Genomic DNA, 19,505 nt, shown 5'->3' with positions numbered 1-19,505 from the left:
AAATTGTTTTTAAGTGACTTAAAAATGTGGACATCAGTCATTTTGACAAACATAAGAATAAATAAGTAAATTATAAAGAAAATGCATCGCAAAATATATACATTTGTGCCAAAAAATACTATGGTCTAAATATTTCTACATTTTTAGGTAAGGTTGATATGGGCCTGAAAAAAACTTAGCTCATTTTAACCCTGCATAAGCAGAGACTATACAAAGTATTTTTCTTATCACCTTAGAATCTTTTCTCAAAAATATTGGGCACTTATCTATTTTTTTATTATTTAATTTTTTTTTAAAGATTTTATTTATTTATATTTAGAGGGGAAGGGAAGGAGAGAAATATCAATGTATGGTTGCCTCTCGTGAGTCCCCTGCTGGGAACTGGCCTGCAACCCAGGCATGTGCCCTGACTGGGAATCGAACCGCGATAGTGTGGTTCGCAGGCCCGACTTATCTATTTTAATATTATACTTTAATCCACCCGGTTTAAGGACCATCTGCCTGAATTAATGATATTAACTAACAGAAGAAGTACATGAGTTTAGTTATACTGAGATCACATAACCATATTTCTTCAGGCTGGGACTTGGGGCATACTAGAGCCTACAGGGACTGGTGGTAAATCAGCACGTTCCAAGTCCAAGTCTCAGGACAATGAATGTGGCGACAAGGGACATCACGCAAGAGGAATGCCAAATGTACCTATTTAAGGTCGCCTGGGTATACAGAGATCATGCTTGAAAGTTTAATGTTACACATTCTCAGTTTATAAACCTTTCTCAAGATGACTTCATTTTAATGAATATTTTTTCAATAAAAGCATCACTCAGGTAATGAAAAATAACCCAAATAACACCCATGCAAGAAGGTATCTCCCTCACCCCTTTTCTTTCCCTTTCGAAATACTGTTTGATAATTTCATACCTCTCTGTAGTCATCGCTGATCTGCTCCAAGCTGAGGGAATACACAAGGTCCTTGCCTCCCACGAAGAGTCTCTCTTGATATTCATCTAGCAGCATTGTATGGAGATCAAGAAATCCAAAAGGGCTATGGAAGATGGATGTTCTGTTTAATTCCAAGAGCTCTGAAATACGAAAGGAAATGAATGCTAAACAGAAGAGAAAGAAAAATAACTTTCTAATACTTGTCTCATGGCTCTGTTTTTATAACTATTGAAACTGTGTTAACATTCATTTTATCAGAAATATGAAGGCTTTTAAATTTGTTACTTAAAAGATTAAAAATACACAGTGCCTTTAACAATACTGTATTGCACATTTGAAAGATGTTAAGAGAAAAGACTTTAAAAGTTCTCATCACAAGAAAAATATTCTTTGTGAGGTGATGGATAGAAAACTAAACTTTGTGTGGCAGTCCTCTCATAACATACACATTTAACAATGTTATATATCAACTGTTATCTCAAAACTCGAAAAAATTTTTAAAATATTTGTGCATTATGTAAAAAAAAGTATAGTCTGTTATCAGCGGGAGGTGAGTTCTTGTGGTGTCATGAGGCAAAGACCTGCACAGGAAGGTGGGGCTTTGTGGTAAACTTTACTGATATTGTAAAATTAAGGGGGTTCCCTTCTGTACTTTCCAACGTCCCATCTCCATTTGTCCCACCATGGAAAAAGCCCACCCACGTCCTCAGCAAGGCAAAGACAAACGCCAATGTCCAGAGTTTCTCTTCCATATTAAAGTCCAGTCCAGTCAGTGTCTGGCTAGCTTAGCCTGCGTTTCCAACTGCAGTCCATTGCTGTTCTGCGGTATTCAAGCTCCCTCCTGGAGCCTGTGTGTGGAGTCCGCATGGCCACAGCCATGGGGCTGATAAGGCCACATGGCTATGGAGAGAGGACATGAGAGTACAGAGTATGAGTGCAGGTCATGTTTTATTTGTGAAATGTGCATGTTTCATTTTCTTCTTTTATTTATTTGATTATTTAACTTGCCCATTCCCACCAAACATCTGCAATGACTTACACAAATATATTCAATTGAACAAATACATGGCTAGGTTTGTGAATATGAGGCGGGGGGGAATAAGATGAGAAGGGTGGAATAAATTTTATTAACTGAAAGTCATTCTTTAACATCATATACATTATTAAAGTGAATACCAAAATTGAACCCAGGCTGCCTGTAATTCAAAGTCACTAGTAAAAAAGAAAAACTCCAGCAGCTGCTTAGGAGCACTGCCTGGGGTGATAGCTAATTTTTTGTGTCAACTTGACTAGATCAGGGTTGCCCAGATATTTGGCTAAACGTTATTTCTAAGTGTATCTGTGAAAGTGCTTCTGGATGATATATGAGCCTTTGAAATTGGTGGACTCACTAAAGCAGGCTGCCCTCCCCAATGTGGGTGGGCATCATCCAACGTGTTGAGGGTCTGAGTAGAACAAAATGTGGAGGAAGGAAGAATTCACTCCTTTTTTTCTGCCTGACTGATTGAATTGAAAGGTCAGCTCCCCTGATTCTTAGGCCTTCAGATCCAGAGTGAACTTCAGTACCAGCTTTCCTGGCTTTCTACCTTGTAGACAGCAGATTGTGGGACTTCTCAGCTTCCGTAGTTGCAATAATACTAATTTCTCATTATATGTATATATATTGAATATATATAATATTGTATAAAATTACTAAAAATAAGTTATCAAGTATCATGCTTCTGCTTATAATTATATAACAGTATAAGCCAACAGAATTCATGTCAAAGTGCAATCTACCAAAAGTGACTTTATGGCCATGGGTGGCCATATTAGTTAGGACATCAATGATTGCAATGAATGAAGATTAATTAAATCAGAGCAATGTAAATCCAGGCACAGAAAACCAGACCTAGTGGTAACCAGGGAAACCAACAGAAGCACAAGGTAATTTATCTCCTACGAAGCTGTGCATCCTTGCTTCTTGCTTCTCTTAATGCCACTGCTGCACTCTACTGATTCTAAAGGATTTGTTCACTAGTTTGCTCATGGCCAACTAGGTCTACAAAGCTCCCAATTATATGACATTCCATCAACCACCGCACCACTCTATGACAATAGCATTTGAATCTTTCATTTCAAAATTCTCAGAAATGAGAATATAACTGGTTTAGCCCCTGTTCATGGATTCACAGGTTGCTTGCTTCTAGACTGGATGCGTTGAGATCAATTATTCATCTGTGGTTAAATGTGAGAGCCATGTGGTAAATAACATGGTCCCTATAATTTGGGGGGATCAGAGCTGTCACTATGAAATATGTATCAATCACATAGGTAAACTTATCCAGTTTGTCTTGACTCATGAATACATTTATAATAACAACTTCACTACAATCTCTATTTCCAATAGGCTGAATTAGTTGACCTATTTATAGTTGTTCAATATAATCTGATTAACTTTGAAACCAACAACAGCCAAAAATGAAAATTTGGCTTTCCATTATTAGTTTCATCGTCAACCATTCTTCCTGATATAAGTGAATAGTTAAAGTCACTCACGACTGAAGAATAAACTTAACTTCCTACACAAAAAATACTTCCTTTTCTGTTCTCTTTTGGGATGGAGAGACAATCATTTACCCCATACTTATAAAATGTATAGAAATTATAACATGCTTTAGTTGTAAAAAGCATTGAAAACATAAAAGCAGTAATAAAATAAAAACAGTAAAGTTTAATAAGTAAAGTAATTTCAAAGTCTAAAAGCAGAAATACAATTATTAGAAAAAATTATAAAAGTATTTATTGATATCAGAGATAGGGAAATAAACTGTTGCTCTTTCAAAATGTTGGAAAACATATTATAAAACAATGACCTCTGTATTGTAAAAAGACATCATAATAGAAGAGAAAAAACTAATTTGCATAAAAAGAATTCACTTCATTAAATATACAAAGAAATGAATGTGAAAAATCATCAATTTTTCCCAGTGAACATGTACTACTTTATTAAAAATAAAATTATGTCATCCCCAGTTCTGGTCCAAAGAGAAAAGGAGTAAAAAAGATCTTTTGACTTACTAAAGCCTATTCCTTATTAACAATGACTCCATACATACAATTATATATACAACTCTCTAGGTAAGCAACTAAGAAAAATCTAATAAGGGGTTATGTGTCTGAAATCAAATGTATTTTTGCAGAGCCTAGTATAAATAGCAAGATAAACAGAAGGTTTTGTCAATACTCAATAGTTGGACTTGATATGATTCAAAATAACTCAACAGCAATATTATCAACAGGAAAATTCAAGTTAATATCAACTTTACTCTTTATTACCTTTAATTCCTAGATGATAAATGGTCTCAAATAACTACAGAATTTTTCATGTTGCTTTGATTTATCAATTCATGACATTTTCATACAACTTACTTTTGAGAAAATTAAAATGTTTTTACTTAATATGCCATAGAAATTCAAAATAGAAAAAATCTCTGGTGTATACTAAAAATATTAAAGCCAAATGAAATTCAAGCAGGAAGCTTTCTTCCTTAATTATTTTCTCTTTTTAATTTTTGAGCCAGCACTTTATGTGACACTACTTCTGATCTTTCTTCTAAATTATAGTCCATAGACTTGGCATATTTACCAAGCAATGGCTAACTTCTTTATTCCTTTGCACTGCTTCAAGCTGCCTATTTGAAAGAATTAGAAAACATACAGAAAGAAGGGGACAAAAGAAACATGAATCTCAGGTAATCTCCAGAAAACACAGTGCAAAGAATGGACAGTGCTGACTTGTATACAGGAGGGATCTCATCTTGAGTCCTTCCGCCTCTAAAAATAACATGCATTACTTGAGGGAGGGAGTGGACAAAGAAACAAGATGAAGCTGAGATGCACCAACTCAGAGTTCATCCGGAAATTTTCTCAGGAGGGAACTAATTATTATTGCTAAGCTGCATACTAATTATCAGCTGTCAATGAAGATATACAGAGGATTTAGTCATTTCCTCTCATGGCCTTTCTTCTTAACCTGCAAGGGAAATCGTTTTAAAACTTATTGACAGCAATATATTACAGAGACAGTTCTCTTCACTTTGTCAAAATACATTTAAATTCCACACCTCCATGTATAACTGGGGGTGGAATGAGGGCACATTTTTTAGTTCTCAGACAAAAAAAAGTCCCCAAGGGAGGGGTGCTCCCTTCTTGAATGTACACTTTTTCCACTGCCACCTGCAAAGTGGTGATTTCTTAAGACTCAAGGCTTTAGACATCATTTTTTTCAATAAATTATTTTATTCAGTTCATCTCTTCAAGTTAAATAAAAAATAAAATATTGAATTGCACATATAGTAAGCATTGGTGATAACAATGAAAGGCAGAAATAGTCATTAGACATTTATTTTCTTCAATTCCTTGATGGTTCAAAAGGAAAAGATTTATTGCAACACGCTTTTTTGACAGATCTGATAAATGATCACTAATGACTTGTAATAATGTTGAGACAGAGTGGTAAAGAAATAAGTAATTAACTTTTTTAAGTGTAAACGGGACAACTCAATGATTTGCTAATTGGTCTTGCTAGCAATGGACTGTGGCTGGCCTTTCATGCATCCTCTGAACTTTTAGATTCTATCTTTCTTATAAGTCAAAGATCTACAACAGGCATTGTCATTGTCATGTTCCAAGTTTTTATCATAAACTACTTCTAATGAAAGCAGAAAGTTCAAATGGACATATGAATAACTGAGAAATTAAATAGTCTTTTATTTCCTCAGTCAAGGAAAACAAAATTGTGTCAGAATCTTAAGATTACTCATTTCCTGTTTCTATAAGTTATTATTAGTTAGTATTGCACACAATATTCTAGCTTATGGGTCTTTGAAGTCCTCTGTGAACATGAGGTCACTCTGGGACAAGGTTACACAGAATCATTGATTGTACTGTACATCTATTGATGTGCTGTATGTGTTTATGCGCATGTATTTAAATTATTGAACTAAAACTCATAGCATATAAAATACTACTACCTAAAAAGTCAGTTTGTTTTTGATTGCCTAACTGTTTAATTGTGACTATATCCTATTTCACCAGAGGCTAAAGGAGCAGGCCTATGTGAACAGCTTCCTAAACTGAACCGGGCGTCCTGGGGGGTACTTGAAACTGGGACCACAGCGTCATTCATTTAACGTTCCTTGTGTGTTATTCTAAATGGGATGGACTGTGAAGGTTTTAAAAGCAATTATATGGCCACATTTATTTTTAAAATACCAACTGGTTATGAAGTATATAATGGCCAGCAGGGGGCAAAAGTTGAAAGGAGATTGAAGACTATTTTTTCAATAAATAAGCACAAGAAGAGTGAGATAGTAGCAAAGCAAGGTATACCGTGAAGGTACAGACCTGGAAGATGAAATGGAAGAAAGCTAGGTATCAAATTTTACACAATAAGGTAAAAGTATTTTTTTAATTTATTTGGGTTTGGGATAACTGATTGTATTTCGATTTGATGAACAATTCAATAGATACTGACATCCACTATATTAGGTACTATATCTGAGTTTTAGAAGGCTATTAAGAATTAATACAATTTCATAAAAATAACACAAATTAGATTTTGGTATTCCTCATTTTATTTCTGTAAAAGAATTTAAGAGGTAAGAATTTTCAAATTTATGTTCTTAATAAATTGAGTCCATTCATTTTTTTCTTAAAAAAATACATTTTAAGTTTAAAACCAGAAAGAATATAAAGGTTTATGATGATAAACTCCCTCCCATCTGGAATCCCTCTTCCTATATAGCTCTCACTCCTTAGTCTTCAATGGCTTAACTCTGTCCAGTTTCTCGGGTATATTCTTCCAGATTTTCTAATGTATATACAATAAATATGGCATGTAGGTCTTTAATACCTTCCCAACTCATGTGAACCAAAAGAAAAATAGTATAAACCCTATTCTTTGCTTTTCTTCACTTATATCTTGGAAGCCTTTCAGTATTAAGACTTAGGGTATAATTGCATGATTTTCCATTATGTAAATCACTCGTTTTATGCACTAACATATATATAAACACGAGTATGTGCAAATTAACATACATAAAATTTGTGATACATTTTTAGAAATGGAATTAATGGGTCAAACGATATATGAATTTGTTTTTTGTTTTGTTTTGTTTTTAATCCTTACCTGAGGGTATGGTTATTGATTTTAGAGAGAGTGAAAGGGAAAGAGAAAGAAAGAGAGAAAAATCCATGTAAGATAGAAACATTAATTGGTTACACACCATACACGCCCCAACTGGGAATTGAACCTGCAGCCTTTTGGTGCACAACCTTTTGGTGCACAGCAGATGCTCTGACCAACTAATCCACCTGGACAGAGCAAGTTTGTTATTTTTTACAAATATTGCCAACTTGCCTCAATGGGATGATATCTATTTAAAATTCTACTAATAATAAGTGAAAATGTTTCCCTATAGCTCTGACAACATTGTGTTATTAAAAATTACGATTTTCAGCTGATGTGGAAAACACAAATTTATATCTCTCACTTTGGAGGAAGTTAACCATTTTTTCATTCATCTTAGAGGACTTTGTCTTAAGTTTTTGTCATTTTTTTCTCTTTGTATCCAGTGCCTATTTTCTGACAGTATTAAAGTTACTTTGTCAATGTATGAGTTGAAGAAATTTTCAAACTGTTAAGTTTTATGTTTATGAAGTCATCAGTTAGAGATGGAGGAGGCTGGGCCCTTAAATGCAGACAAATGTGTTTCAGGCATGTTAGAAAAATATATATTAGTCAGTGATATATTTGCCATAGTAAATAGAGTTTATTCTTGATTTCCAGGGTAATTCACTGATTTGGCAGTTAACAGTTTACAGAAATTGAAAAAAAAATTATGAATCAGACGTGGGCAGGGAACACACTCAGTCTCCCACAGTCTGATTTTGGGGGTCAACAAACCCCCAGGCACTGAGGACTTATGTGGGAATGAAAACGTGTAGCTCTGCCCATGGGGGAGGTACCTCACCTGGGGCACGGACAGTGGTTTCACACCCAGAGGCCTAGGCGAGCTGCTTCCTTCCCAAGGACACTACCCAGATCATCCACACGCCCTGCTCTCATTGCCATGTTTTCTATCTGGTCTCTTCAGACCCTAATCCCCTTCAGGCTTCCTCTGGACTTGACCAGGGCACCATTTTTGAAGCTCACTAATGAATCCATTTTTACTCATTTGGTTTTTCATTAACAGTTATTTTTAGTCACCCATTATTTCCCAAATTTATTATCACAGATTATAATATTTTCCTAATAATTTACTATTATAAAATGTAGAAAAATGTTGTGCTTACATGTATTTTTTTTCCCAAGGCTACTACTGTGGAGGTCAATTTTTATTCATGGTCAGGGCTTTACTGAATACCAATGAGTTTCGATCACACGGAGGGAAAAACGACTTACTCAAAACTGACCTTTCAGCCTACTTTTAACTTGACTTTATGTTGCTTTCTTGGCACTTGTTTTTGAGAATTATAGAATTCTGGGCAAGAATACCTTACAAGAGGTTTTAAATAAAGTAATAGTAAACTAAGCATAGAATATATGTGAAGTACTGTACTGTTAGTCATTTAAACTTTATCTTAGAGAAGGGGAGTGGGAAGAAACAGGTTTCTCAAGCTCTACAAAACACCCTCAGTATTATAACAGTCAGAACACTGTAGATTTGATCATTATCTGAACATCTTCCTTTCAAAATATCTTCATGCAATTTATAAAATTGTCTGTGGTAAAAAAAATAAAGCCTTGAGTTTTTTATTATGTTTTTAATGTTGGTTATAAATTAGATTTATTTCACAGTGAAGGGCAGCTTTTCTGGATGTCATTTCACAATGGTTTTGCTTTCATTTAATATTTAAGACTTAAAGGATAATAAAATACAACTACTTTATAGATGCACATCATATTCAATATTAGGCGTAGTACTCCATAATCTGTTCCTTCCAGCACATATGTATTAAATTTGACTTCCATTGCTCAATTTATACCCTCAACTCCCACCCCAAATGCATTAGTAAGGTGCTTTCTGATTTTTTAGCAAAGTTGCCTAATGTATACACAAATGTAATTAGTATAATTAGCTATTAATTTATTTATATATTTCAATATTATCTTAACTAAGAAAGGTTCTATGCTCTAAAACAAATATTCTCTATGATCTGTATGTTTAATTGAATTTAAGTGATGCAAACAACAAGTGTTGGAGAGGTTGTGGAGAAAAGGGGACCCTAGTTCACTGTTGGTGGAATTGCAGACTGGTATAACCACTATGGAAAACAGTATGGACTTTTCTGAGAAAACTAAAAATAGATCTGCCTTTTGACCCAGCAATTCCACTGCTAGGATTATATCCTAAGACTCCTTAAACACCAACCCAAAAGAACCTACGCACCCCAATGTTCATAGCAGCACAATTTACAATAGCAAAGAGCTGGAAGCAACCTAGGTGCCCATCAATAAATGAATGGATCCAAAAAACTATGGTACATTTACACAATGGAATTCTATGCTGCAGAAAGAAAGGAGCTCCTACCCTTTGCAACATCATGGAAGGGACTGGAAAGCATTATGCTGAGTGAAATAAGCCAGGTGGTAAAAGACAAATACTATATGATCTCAGCTTTAACAGGAAGCTAAACAACAAAACAAACAAGCAAGCAAAATATAACCAAAGACACTGGAATAGAGAACAGGCTAACAGGGACCAGAGGGGAGAGGGGAGGGAATTTCAGGAGAAAAGGGGAAGAAGGATTTACAGGAACAAGTATAAAGGACACATGGACAAAAACTAAGGGGGGTGGAAATGGGAGGGAGGGTGGGGAGCACTGGGGGGGTGGGCTGGGAAGGGGGGAAAAGACAGAAAACTGTACTTGAACAGTAATTAAAATAAATAAAATTTTAAAAAAGAAGTTGAACATGTCTATTACCATTTGTTTTTCATTCTGTATTTTATCATTTTACAGTTAGAGTAATATAACTTTCTAAAGCAGTATATATTTTTATTTTTTCTAGTTTTTTGAGATATAAATAACGTATTAACATACAGCATGGTATTAGTTAAAGGTAAACAGCATAATAGTTTGATTATATTGCATAATAATTACCACAGGAAATTTGGTTCACATTCATCATCTCATATAGTGTTTTTTTTTCTTGTGATGGATACTTTTAAGATCTACTCTTCTAGTAACTTTCAAATATACAATAGTGTCCTCTTAACTATCGTCATCATACTGTACATTACATTTTCATGACATTTATTTTACAACGAGAAGTTTGTACTTTTTGAATACATTCACCCATTTTCCCACATCTAAATTTTTGTTTTTGTTTAAATTCTGTATCATTTCGGAACAACTTCACTGATATTTGTTTTTCTTAAAGCACATTTTATTCATTTTTAAAACATTTTAAAGATTTTATTTATTTATTTTTACAGAGAAGGGAAGGGAGGAAGAAAGAGAGGGAGAGAAACATTAATGTGTGGTTGCCTCTCACCTGCCTCCTGCTGGGGACCTGTCCCCCAACCAAGGCATGTGTCCTGACTGGAAATTAAACCAGCGACCCTTTGATTCACACGGTGGTGTTCAATCCACTGAGTCACACCAGCCAGGGCTGATCTTTGTTTTGTAACATATTATAACATTTTCTTTGATAATCTATCACATAAAAAAAAACAAGCAATTTAGGTCAAATTGGAATTGCATTTTACTTTACCATATACTGCTTCAAATAATCTTTGATATTTGAAATTCTTCAAAATAATAACTCAATATTTTCCATCCTATATTGACCCTAAAATCCGTATTTACTTGGCTGTATGCATTCTTACCGTCTTCTGTCATCTAATAGACAGGCTTCTCCAATTTAGCAAATGAAGGATAAAGTCTTGATTTCCACCCATAAACCAACTCTGTCAGTCTTCTATTGTTAGCAAATGGTTCCTTGGATTTTGTCAAAAATCTAGGATATTTCCTAATTCTGCTTTACCTGAATGCCATGCTATCTGTCCTCAACATCTCCAATACAACTACTACACTGGACCAGAAATAGAACCTACTTTCCTGCAACTACTCTCCCCCATTTCTCCTTTTACCCAGTTGGTTTACGTCACAGTATAAATAGAAATTAGCCCTGGCCATGTGTCTCAGTTGGGTGGATCATCGTCCCATGCACCCAAAGGTTGCAGGTTCAATTCCTGGTTGGGGCTCACACTGGGTGCTCTCTCTCTCTCTCTCTCTCTCCCTCTCCTGATCTCACTCTTCCTGTTTCTCTGTCTCTCTCCCCCTTCCTCTCTCTTTAAAATCAGTGGACATATCCTTGGGTAAGGATTTAAAAAAAAACCCAGAAATTAGATCAAGAAGTTGTTTATTCCTCGGCTGGAAACCCTTCAATTGTTTCCCAATGTCCTTATAGGTTAAAATCCTGCCTCAGAGTCTGTCATAATCTGTCAGCTGCCTACCTCGCTGCAATGTGGCTCCACATTCTCACCTTTTCCCTTCCTCCCGCAGCTCCAAGGCACGGGCTTTAGAGCTTTGGCCTGACTTGATTTCTGCCTGAGGTGCCTCCTGACCTCGCCAGTGCTGGCTTCCCCTATCATTTGGATCTTCCCTCTGTGAAGTTTGCCCCATCTAAGAAATCTATCACTCTCTCTTACTATCCTTCACTGCATTAAGCTTACTTGCTTTTGTTTTTGTTTGTTTGTTGATATTTTTCTGTACTTATATATTTTCTTCATCCTCTGACAGGAAACAAGTTTCCTAGTAGGCTGACTTTTTCCATCCTGGTCACTGCGATGGTCCCAGAGCGGAGGCCAGTGCTCCCCATTTGTTCAGGAGGCACTCAGTAAAGATGGGTGAAACAAAGGAGGTCTGAATCTCAACTTCATGTATGAAAATGGATAATGAAAAGTAATTAGTGGGTGGCTGTAAGAATCAAATAATTCATAGCACCAAATATAGAATGGCCAATATATATGGGTTTCTTTCTTCTTTCTTGGATTTTAATGAATTATTGGCCAACAACATTGAGTGAAAATTTGCCCTGCAAAAATAGGCCTTTCTTAATTGTATTCTGTCAAGCGGACATAGTTTCTCTCTGGGCTTATTATATCAGCTTAAAGTGAAATAGGAAATTTTGCAAGTACACAATTACTATGATCAGGGTAAACAGCTAGTCTATTTTAAATTAAGACCTTGCTTTCCTACCAACAGTAGATTGGTATAATTTTCTATTCCTTCTTTCAATCTTCATCTGTCTCATCTTGCAAGAGAAGTTTTGTCTTTATTTCCTTAGAAAATTCACTTAATTTCTTTATCCTTTATTTACTTATAAGCTCAATAAAAAATGCATTATATACAGAACTATCTCCCCTCCACTCTTGACATTTAAATTCAAAGTACCAGAATAGCAGGCAAAATTATTTCAATACTTGTGCTTTATTACTATCAAACCTTAAATTTTTATGAGTTTTTCAGTATTTCACTTGCTAGTTGTTTTTATAAGAACAGAGATGTCAATTTCTAGGCAGGGGCACGGTTTGACACGGTGCGAGCGCATCATTGCCGAAGCGTCTCTCTTGACCTCTAATAAAGATCTTCAGTCTCATCTTTATAAAAATAAAACCTTCTCTCAACCCACATAATTTAATCCTACAAAACATTCTTTCTAAGAAAAAATGACTTCCAGATGTACCAGGAGTTTGCAATCTGACAATCTGACACACTGAACATTTGTACCTTTAAAAATATGTAGTTTCCCTTCCCTGACATATCCCCATAAAAAAATGACTACTGTGTAATCTGGATACCTTCTCCATTAATGGCACATTTTCCTCATAGTTTCAATACTGACAGAATAAATAACTAAATTTCAAGTGCTGGCAGAATGAAAAGTGACTTTATAGTCTTTTGTTATCCCATTAATTAAATGGACATTGAATCTACTCGTTATTATAATAACAAAAAATTAACGCCAATAATACGGTTGCTAGATGCATATCTGGATACAGAAATGAAGCTGCGTGTTATTTGCCATCATTTGATAGGTTTGGAAATGCTAGACAACCACTAAAAGCTCATTTGCTCTTGAATTACATGCCTCAATGGCGGTAGCTGCTGCCATGTGAACCGGATGGCTCTTAATAGGTAATAGGCCCCCTGGGTTGGTGGGTTCTCTTCAGATGTGGCTAACTAAGGGAAACATGAAGAGAGGAGACAAGTCAGTGCTATGTGTACAATTCACTGATGACTTTCTTTCGCAAAAAGTCGCCTTAGTGACTAATGACTAAGCTGCTAACAAATTCTTCGTCTGTTTTCCTTTTTCGGCAATCTTCAGTGAGTGCTGATTCACTACCCGGAAAACCCTGTTGTTTATAACCTGTCACAAGGCAAATAGTACCTAAAAAGACCACCCAGGTTTTCTCTGGAAACTATGAAGGGAGGAAATCTCCGATCCACAGAGAGGCTCTTGTGTTGTAGGTACTGCATGAAAAATATCCAATTTACATAATTTCATTTGACCTTCACATCACTCCAGCAATCAATGCACAATGCTCACCATTTTACGGATTAGGAAACAGAAGCTCACAGAGAAAGTTAAAAACATCCTGCCCTGGCTGGTGTGGCTCAGTGGACTGAGTGCAGGCCTGAAAATTGAAGGGTCGCTGGTTCAATTCCCAGTCTAGGGTTGCAGGTCAGGTCCCCAGTAAGGGGCACGTGAGAGGCAACCACACATTGATGTTTCTCTCCCTCTCTATCTCTCTCCCATCCTCTCTCTAAAAATAATTAAATAAAATCTCTTTAAAAAAACTTCCTAAGGTCACACATCATTTGAATATTGGTATCTCATACATTATTTTGCTCACTTTGTTATTTGACCATAAACAGAGGCTTTGTATAAATATACAGTTTCTTCATTGACTCCGATCAGTCAAGAGTTTCGGTATGGTAAATCTCTTAGGATGTTACAGGAGTGATGTTACAGGTGCCTCCCACATTTCATGCATTTATCAAATAAAATCTACCCATAATAAATGGTCATAGACACCTGTGGAGGCAGGCATTTTTCAGTCTGTACCTCAATCTTTTCTTATAATATGCCTCAGGAGTCCTAAAGGCTATATCTTGTGGCAGCCACATTTATGTTGTGTGACCCAATGAAAATGAACAGACAAAATGGTGTCTGGAATGATCAGATGATACAGAGAAGAGAAGCAAAGAAAAGAAAACTAAAACATACATATACATATACGCATATATTTCAAGTAAGAGAAGATAATATTCTTAAATATAAAAATTAATTTAAAACAAATGTAAAGACATCTGTGTTTTTCCCATTTCGCCACTGAGCGCACCGTTTACAGGAGGTTTAGCTGCTTGTTTGCAGGATGGGAGGAGTAGATGAGATCTACCAGCTCGGTTCCTTCCAGCGTCGGGAACTGCATCACATGTGAAATATATCACCTCCAGGCAGGGAAAACACAAACTGAAAGTATCCAAAAATTGCTCTCTAGAACTTTTAAATTTATTCATTTTTGCAAACTATGAGAACTGCAGAACTATTTCTCACTGAATGGAGACAAAAAATTAATGCTGAAAATACAGTTTTATATCTGTTGAGTTCTTATGTCAAAAAAGTATATCACCGTGAGTGTGAAAAATAACAAATTTATTGTTGATCTGCTCTTCTGTTCCTTTTGATAGGCTTCAAATATAAGGGGGAAGCTAGAAGTCAAAAGTATTCTAACTTCATATTGATATAACATACTTATTAAGAAAATGAGAAAATATAAATTAGCCCATTATAAAGTTAGGAAAGCTAAAAGATGTGTCAAAACCTTTATAGTATAATCACCTAAGCCAAAATCTTACTACTCAGGAAGCAAGTAACTTGGCAAATTAAAACACCTTCCCACACGCTGAGAACAAGAGAACAGATGGTAAGTTATGATCCAGTGATTCCACTTTTGGGAATTTATTTGAGGAAACCAAAAACACTAATTCAAAAGAACAGAAGCACCCCTATGTTCATTGCAGCATTATTTACAATAGCCAATATTTAGACACAGCCTAAGTGTCCATAGTAGATAAGTGGATAAAACAACATGAGACATTTACACAATGGAATACTACTTGGCCATTAAAAATATATTATCTTTGTGACAGCATGGATGGACCTAGGGAGCATTATTCTAAGTGAAATAAGTAAGTCAGAGAAAGACAAATACCATATGATTTCACTCGTACGTGGAATCTAATGAACCAGCTAACAAGCAAAATAGAGAAAGATTCACAGACAGAAAACAAGCTGACAGTTCAATGGGGAGGAGCCTTTGAGAGTAGAGGGATTGAGCACAAATGAAAAAGGACTCCTAGACATGGACAGCAGTGTGGTGACTGTGGGGGGTGGGGAAAGTGGGAGAGGGTATAAGGGGGATAAATGGTAATGGAAAAAAGTACAATAAAATAAATTAAAAAATTAAAAGCATGGAAAACTTGGAAGGCATTTATGAGACAAATTAAAATGCCTTTTATAGAACTCACTGGAGAAACTTCAAAGTACAAAGTTTGCTCTAGACAAGTAATTTATTAGAAGAGTAAGTTAAAAGAATGACACCTGTGTTCTGTCATGAAAGTCAAGATCAGGTCCTTATTTTATAGTTTATGTTAGGACTATAGGACTGCCAATCATCTCCACTGGGAATCAACTGAAGTTCGGAAAATATCATTTCTGCCACCTGGAGGCATGAGTAAAATGCAGGAACACACAGCTGCCCCATGCCCAGCCTGCAGCTTTATCAGGACAGATGCTTACACCTAGTTAACTGGCCATCCATCATCAAGTCAAATATGATTTTACACGCACTTGGATCCTTCTGGCAGGGTCACTGCCCCTATCTGGGAAAAAATTCCACATGAAATTGGGAACAGGAGGTCAATTTTCCTGTCCTGCCATGACTAAGATGAGATAGCCTCTGCCACTGAAAAGGAGCAAACGCATTAACCCCCCTGATTGGCAGGTGCCCTTCAAAGTGATGATGCAATTTTTTAGAATGCCTAAGGTTAGACGTTAGTGACTGCATTAGTGACAGCCAGGAATTACCACCTGAAAATAGAGCTCTGTGTGTGTGTGTGTGTGTGTGTGTGTGTAACAGAGAGACAAAACAAAGAGTGTGAATGAGAGGATGGTATGCAGATGCAAACAGGAAGACTAAAATCCTTCACTTCAAAATTTTCTGTCATTTTACAACAAGGGAAAGAAAAAATGGTAATTTAAACTGAGATAAATACCATCAAGAAATCATAATTTGTTAGAGTTCATATTGCTAAATAATAATATAAATTAATGGACATGACATTGAGGTATTTAAAGCTACAAAGTCCCAGCCTACTTTTATCAATTACAGACTTCAGAGACCCTCCTGATTTCCCATATAAAAAATAGAAACATATATAGCTATACCTAAATTATTAAATGCTTTCAAATTGTTAAAGTGTGTATAAGAGAATTCAAGAATATTTTTAAAAAATAAGTAAATGGTTGACCTGTAACATAGTTTTCTTTGCCTAAGGCAAAATTTCTGACAAACTATAACTCCTAAAAACTCAATTGCAGTATTTAAAATTCTATATTTACTTCATTCATGGTTTTAATATTCATTGATATTGCATAGAGTTATGACAACTTACAAGGTATTGTATGATAATAAATGACCTAGAGTAAATTTTTGGAAGGTAATTAATTAGCTTACTTCCCTTAGTAAATAAAGCATTTTTAGTGCATCATCAGTAGCACATTATGATGGGTAAAATAATAGTTAATTAATTCCTAACATAATTACATGACCATATAACATAATTACATGACCACAGAGACACCATATTTGGAACCAAAAGAACAAAAGAAACTTTTAAAAAATCAGATAATAGTGAGTTCTCCAAACTTACTATGAACAGAAGCTCAATGTATTCCCAGGGGGTAGAGCTAATGAGCAGGACTGCCTATGTGCTATAATTTCAAGAAGGGTAATAGAGAGGGCCCTTTGAGTCCAATTATTTAATCCTCTCTCAGTTACACCTGTCATTAGAGTTTTACAACTTTGATATTTCTGGCTTTCAAGAGACCCTATTAAAATTTTAGAACCTTTGGGAGGGATTAAACCTCAAACCTTTATCAACTAATAACTTAGTTCCTTGCAAACTGGATCTAGGGTAAATATAACATTAGATAAACCTGTAGGAGGAGTGCTTTTCACGTGGACAAAAGGATCATATTAGTTAGGTTAGGGGGCGCGTGGGGGCGATCGGGGTGCAAAGGTTGACACCAAGACAACTTTCATAGTGCTGCCCTAACAGGCCTGGCGGTGAGGTCCTGGCACACAGCTTTGCCATGGTGCCAAAGCGGGGACTCTGGAGCCAACAAAATTGTTCACTTTCGGCCTAGTTTTCTGGAGGCAATCAAACACACTCTGTGACATGTGAGGGTGCATCTGAACAGCGTCACAAAAGTCGAAAAAATTTAGTCAAAAATCTACTTTGGCACCCATGAAACTGACAGAAAAACATGATTTTAATGACAGATTTAGTGCTCAGTGTGGGGGGCTGATTTTATGCTGAGTCTGATCATTTCTGTTTCTTCCAGAACAGTGATTTTCTACCTTGGTGGCACACCGGAATCTCCCGGGAGCTCTAAAACAGACTGATGCTGGGCCTGCACCATCAGCGTAGGGTGCAAATTTTTGATCTGAGTCTTCATTCATCTGACACCGGCATTTTAAAAAATCTCCCCCGAGTGATTCTAATACGACATGAAACTGAGAACTTCTGCTGTAGAACAATTCTGAGAAGTCCAGGTGTTCGATAAGATGCACGTGTAAAAGCTGCAGGCACAGAATCATAGGTCTGCAAGCTTGTGGGTCGGCTACAAAGAAATGCCAGGAGACCAGACTTGCCAGAATGTTCCTGTCATTAGCTAATCCGCCCTCAGTAACTGGGGAAAATAAAACTGATCACAGCTTGACATTATAGATAAGACCAAAAGGGGATGAGAAAAACAATCTTCCTTCAACCTTATAACAACATATTAATAACGGAAACAAACATGGCTGGCTGTTCTGCTGTGTTTATACACATTTTCCACGATGTGATTAGTTGATACTTAGTGGAATGTTCTTCATTTGCCCCATAGGACACCTCTCCTGTGATAAATCTATTTTGTACAATGTTCAAGAAAATAACTAAGACAGCACATGTTTTGTGTAATGGCTAACTTTGAATATCTCAGCTGGAAGAAAGCTCATGTTTAAAAGATGGTGCTTCATCACTCAGATTTGTGACCATTAAAAGGGAAATACACTCAAAAATAAATATTCGTGTAGCACTGGAGCATCTTTCAACACTCTAGATTCCTCAGTAAACTTTGTGCCTCCTGTGATCTGTGAAGTTTTTAAGGCAATGGGGTAAGAAATCTAGCTTGTCTAAAAGACTCCAGGCCATGTCCACCCCATGTCAGTGTGAGAGGGGAATGCTTTCTTTGGGTCAGGTTTGAAACAAAACGTGTGAAATAAAGCACACCTTTTAGGACATATCCTCTACTGAAAAGTGCATCAAGCAACATTCATTGTTACTCTCGGTGACGGCCGTCTTCTACTCAGTAAATGAGCGTTTTGAAAAGGTCTGAGCACCTCTAGCCTCTGCCCACCAGCAGCTGAATGCTTCTAAGGGGAAAGGGTCTTGGTCAATGAGATCAGCATTTGTCCATTGAGGTCAGGGTCAAGCAGCAGTTCCCTCTCTCTTTTCTAATGGCAACAGTAAAACAGCAAGAAACAACTGCATGTTCTTATTGTTGCAATAAGTGAAAAGTTTTCCCAAGAAACAGATGTATGATGTCAATGTTACTTCAGTACTAAAGAGAGAGGTCACAATTTGCTGATTCATTTGTTTACCCCAGTAGAAATGGAAAAAACATATATATGTATATATATGTGTGTGTGTGTGTGTGTAAAATTGATTCCAAGGTGAATATTAGGACCTGTTTCAGGCCCATAAAGTAAGCTTGTCCAGAAATCTTCTAGTACAAACATTTTCACCCATTTGATTCTTATGATTAATTTAACTAAAGTGTTCATCCAAATGGCTGATTTCTTCTACTCTCCCAAATCCATCCCAGCAAACAAATTTCCTAACTTCCCATTCAAGGAGAAGAAGAACAGATCTCCCAGGCTGCAACCCCTGGAAGCTTCATGTACACTGTGAAAACACTTAAGCTGAAATTTTTGATCTGAGTCTGCATTTACTGGGCTTCACAAACTAGCAAAACCTTGAAGCAGAGGCTGTGGCTGATGTTCACTTTACTGTGTGTATAGACTTTGGATAAAACAAGGCAAAGGAACATGCTTTCCATTCCAAGAAGACGTTATATTTTGTTCTTATGCTGTGTAACATCTAAAGGGAGTACACAGGGAAAAAGATAAAATAAGCATATTTTAGAGATAATTGTAATTCATAAGAATTTGAGT

At 36.2% G+C, this 19,505-nt stretch overlaps 1 protein-coding gene across 1 annotated transcript in view; it reads right to left on the bottom strand.

Annotated features, from left to right (window-relative positions):
* Window positions 1-19,505, bottom strand: part of SEMA3E (semaphorin 3E) — a 256,905-nt gene that overhangs the window by 105,920 nt on the left and 131,480 nt on the right. Inside the window, exon 2 of the mRNA XM_037066143.1 lies at window positions 925-1,085. Coding sequence (XP_036922038.1) covers window positions 925-1,085 — 161 coding nt within the window. The remainder of the gene's footprint in view (window positions 1-924; window positions 1,086-19,505) is intronic.

Source organism: Sturnira hondurensis, unplaced genomic scaffold (assembly GCF_014824575.4).
Source record: "Sturnira hondurensis isolate 20B ecotype Veracruz unplaced genomic scaffold, ASM1482457v3 Scaffold0016462, whole genome shotgun sequence".
Classification (NCBI taxonomy): domain Eukaryota; kingdom Metazoa; phylum Chordata; class Mammalia; order Chiroptera; family Phyllostomidae; genus Sturnira; species Sturnira hondurensis.
This window is presented reverse-complemented; position numbering and strand designations above follow the sequence as displayed.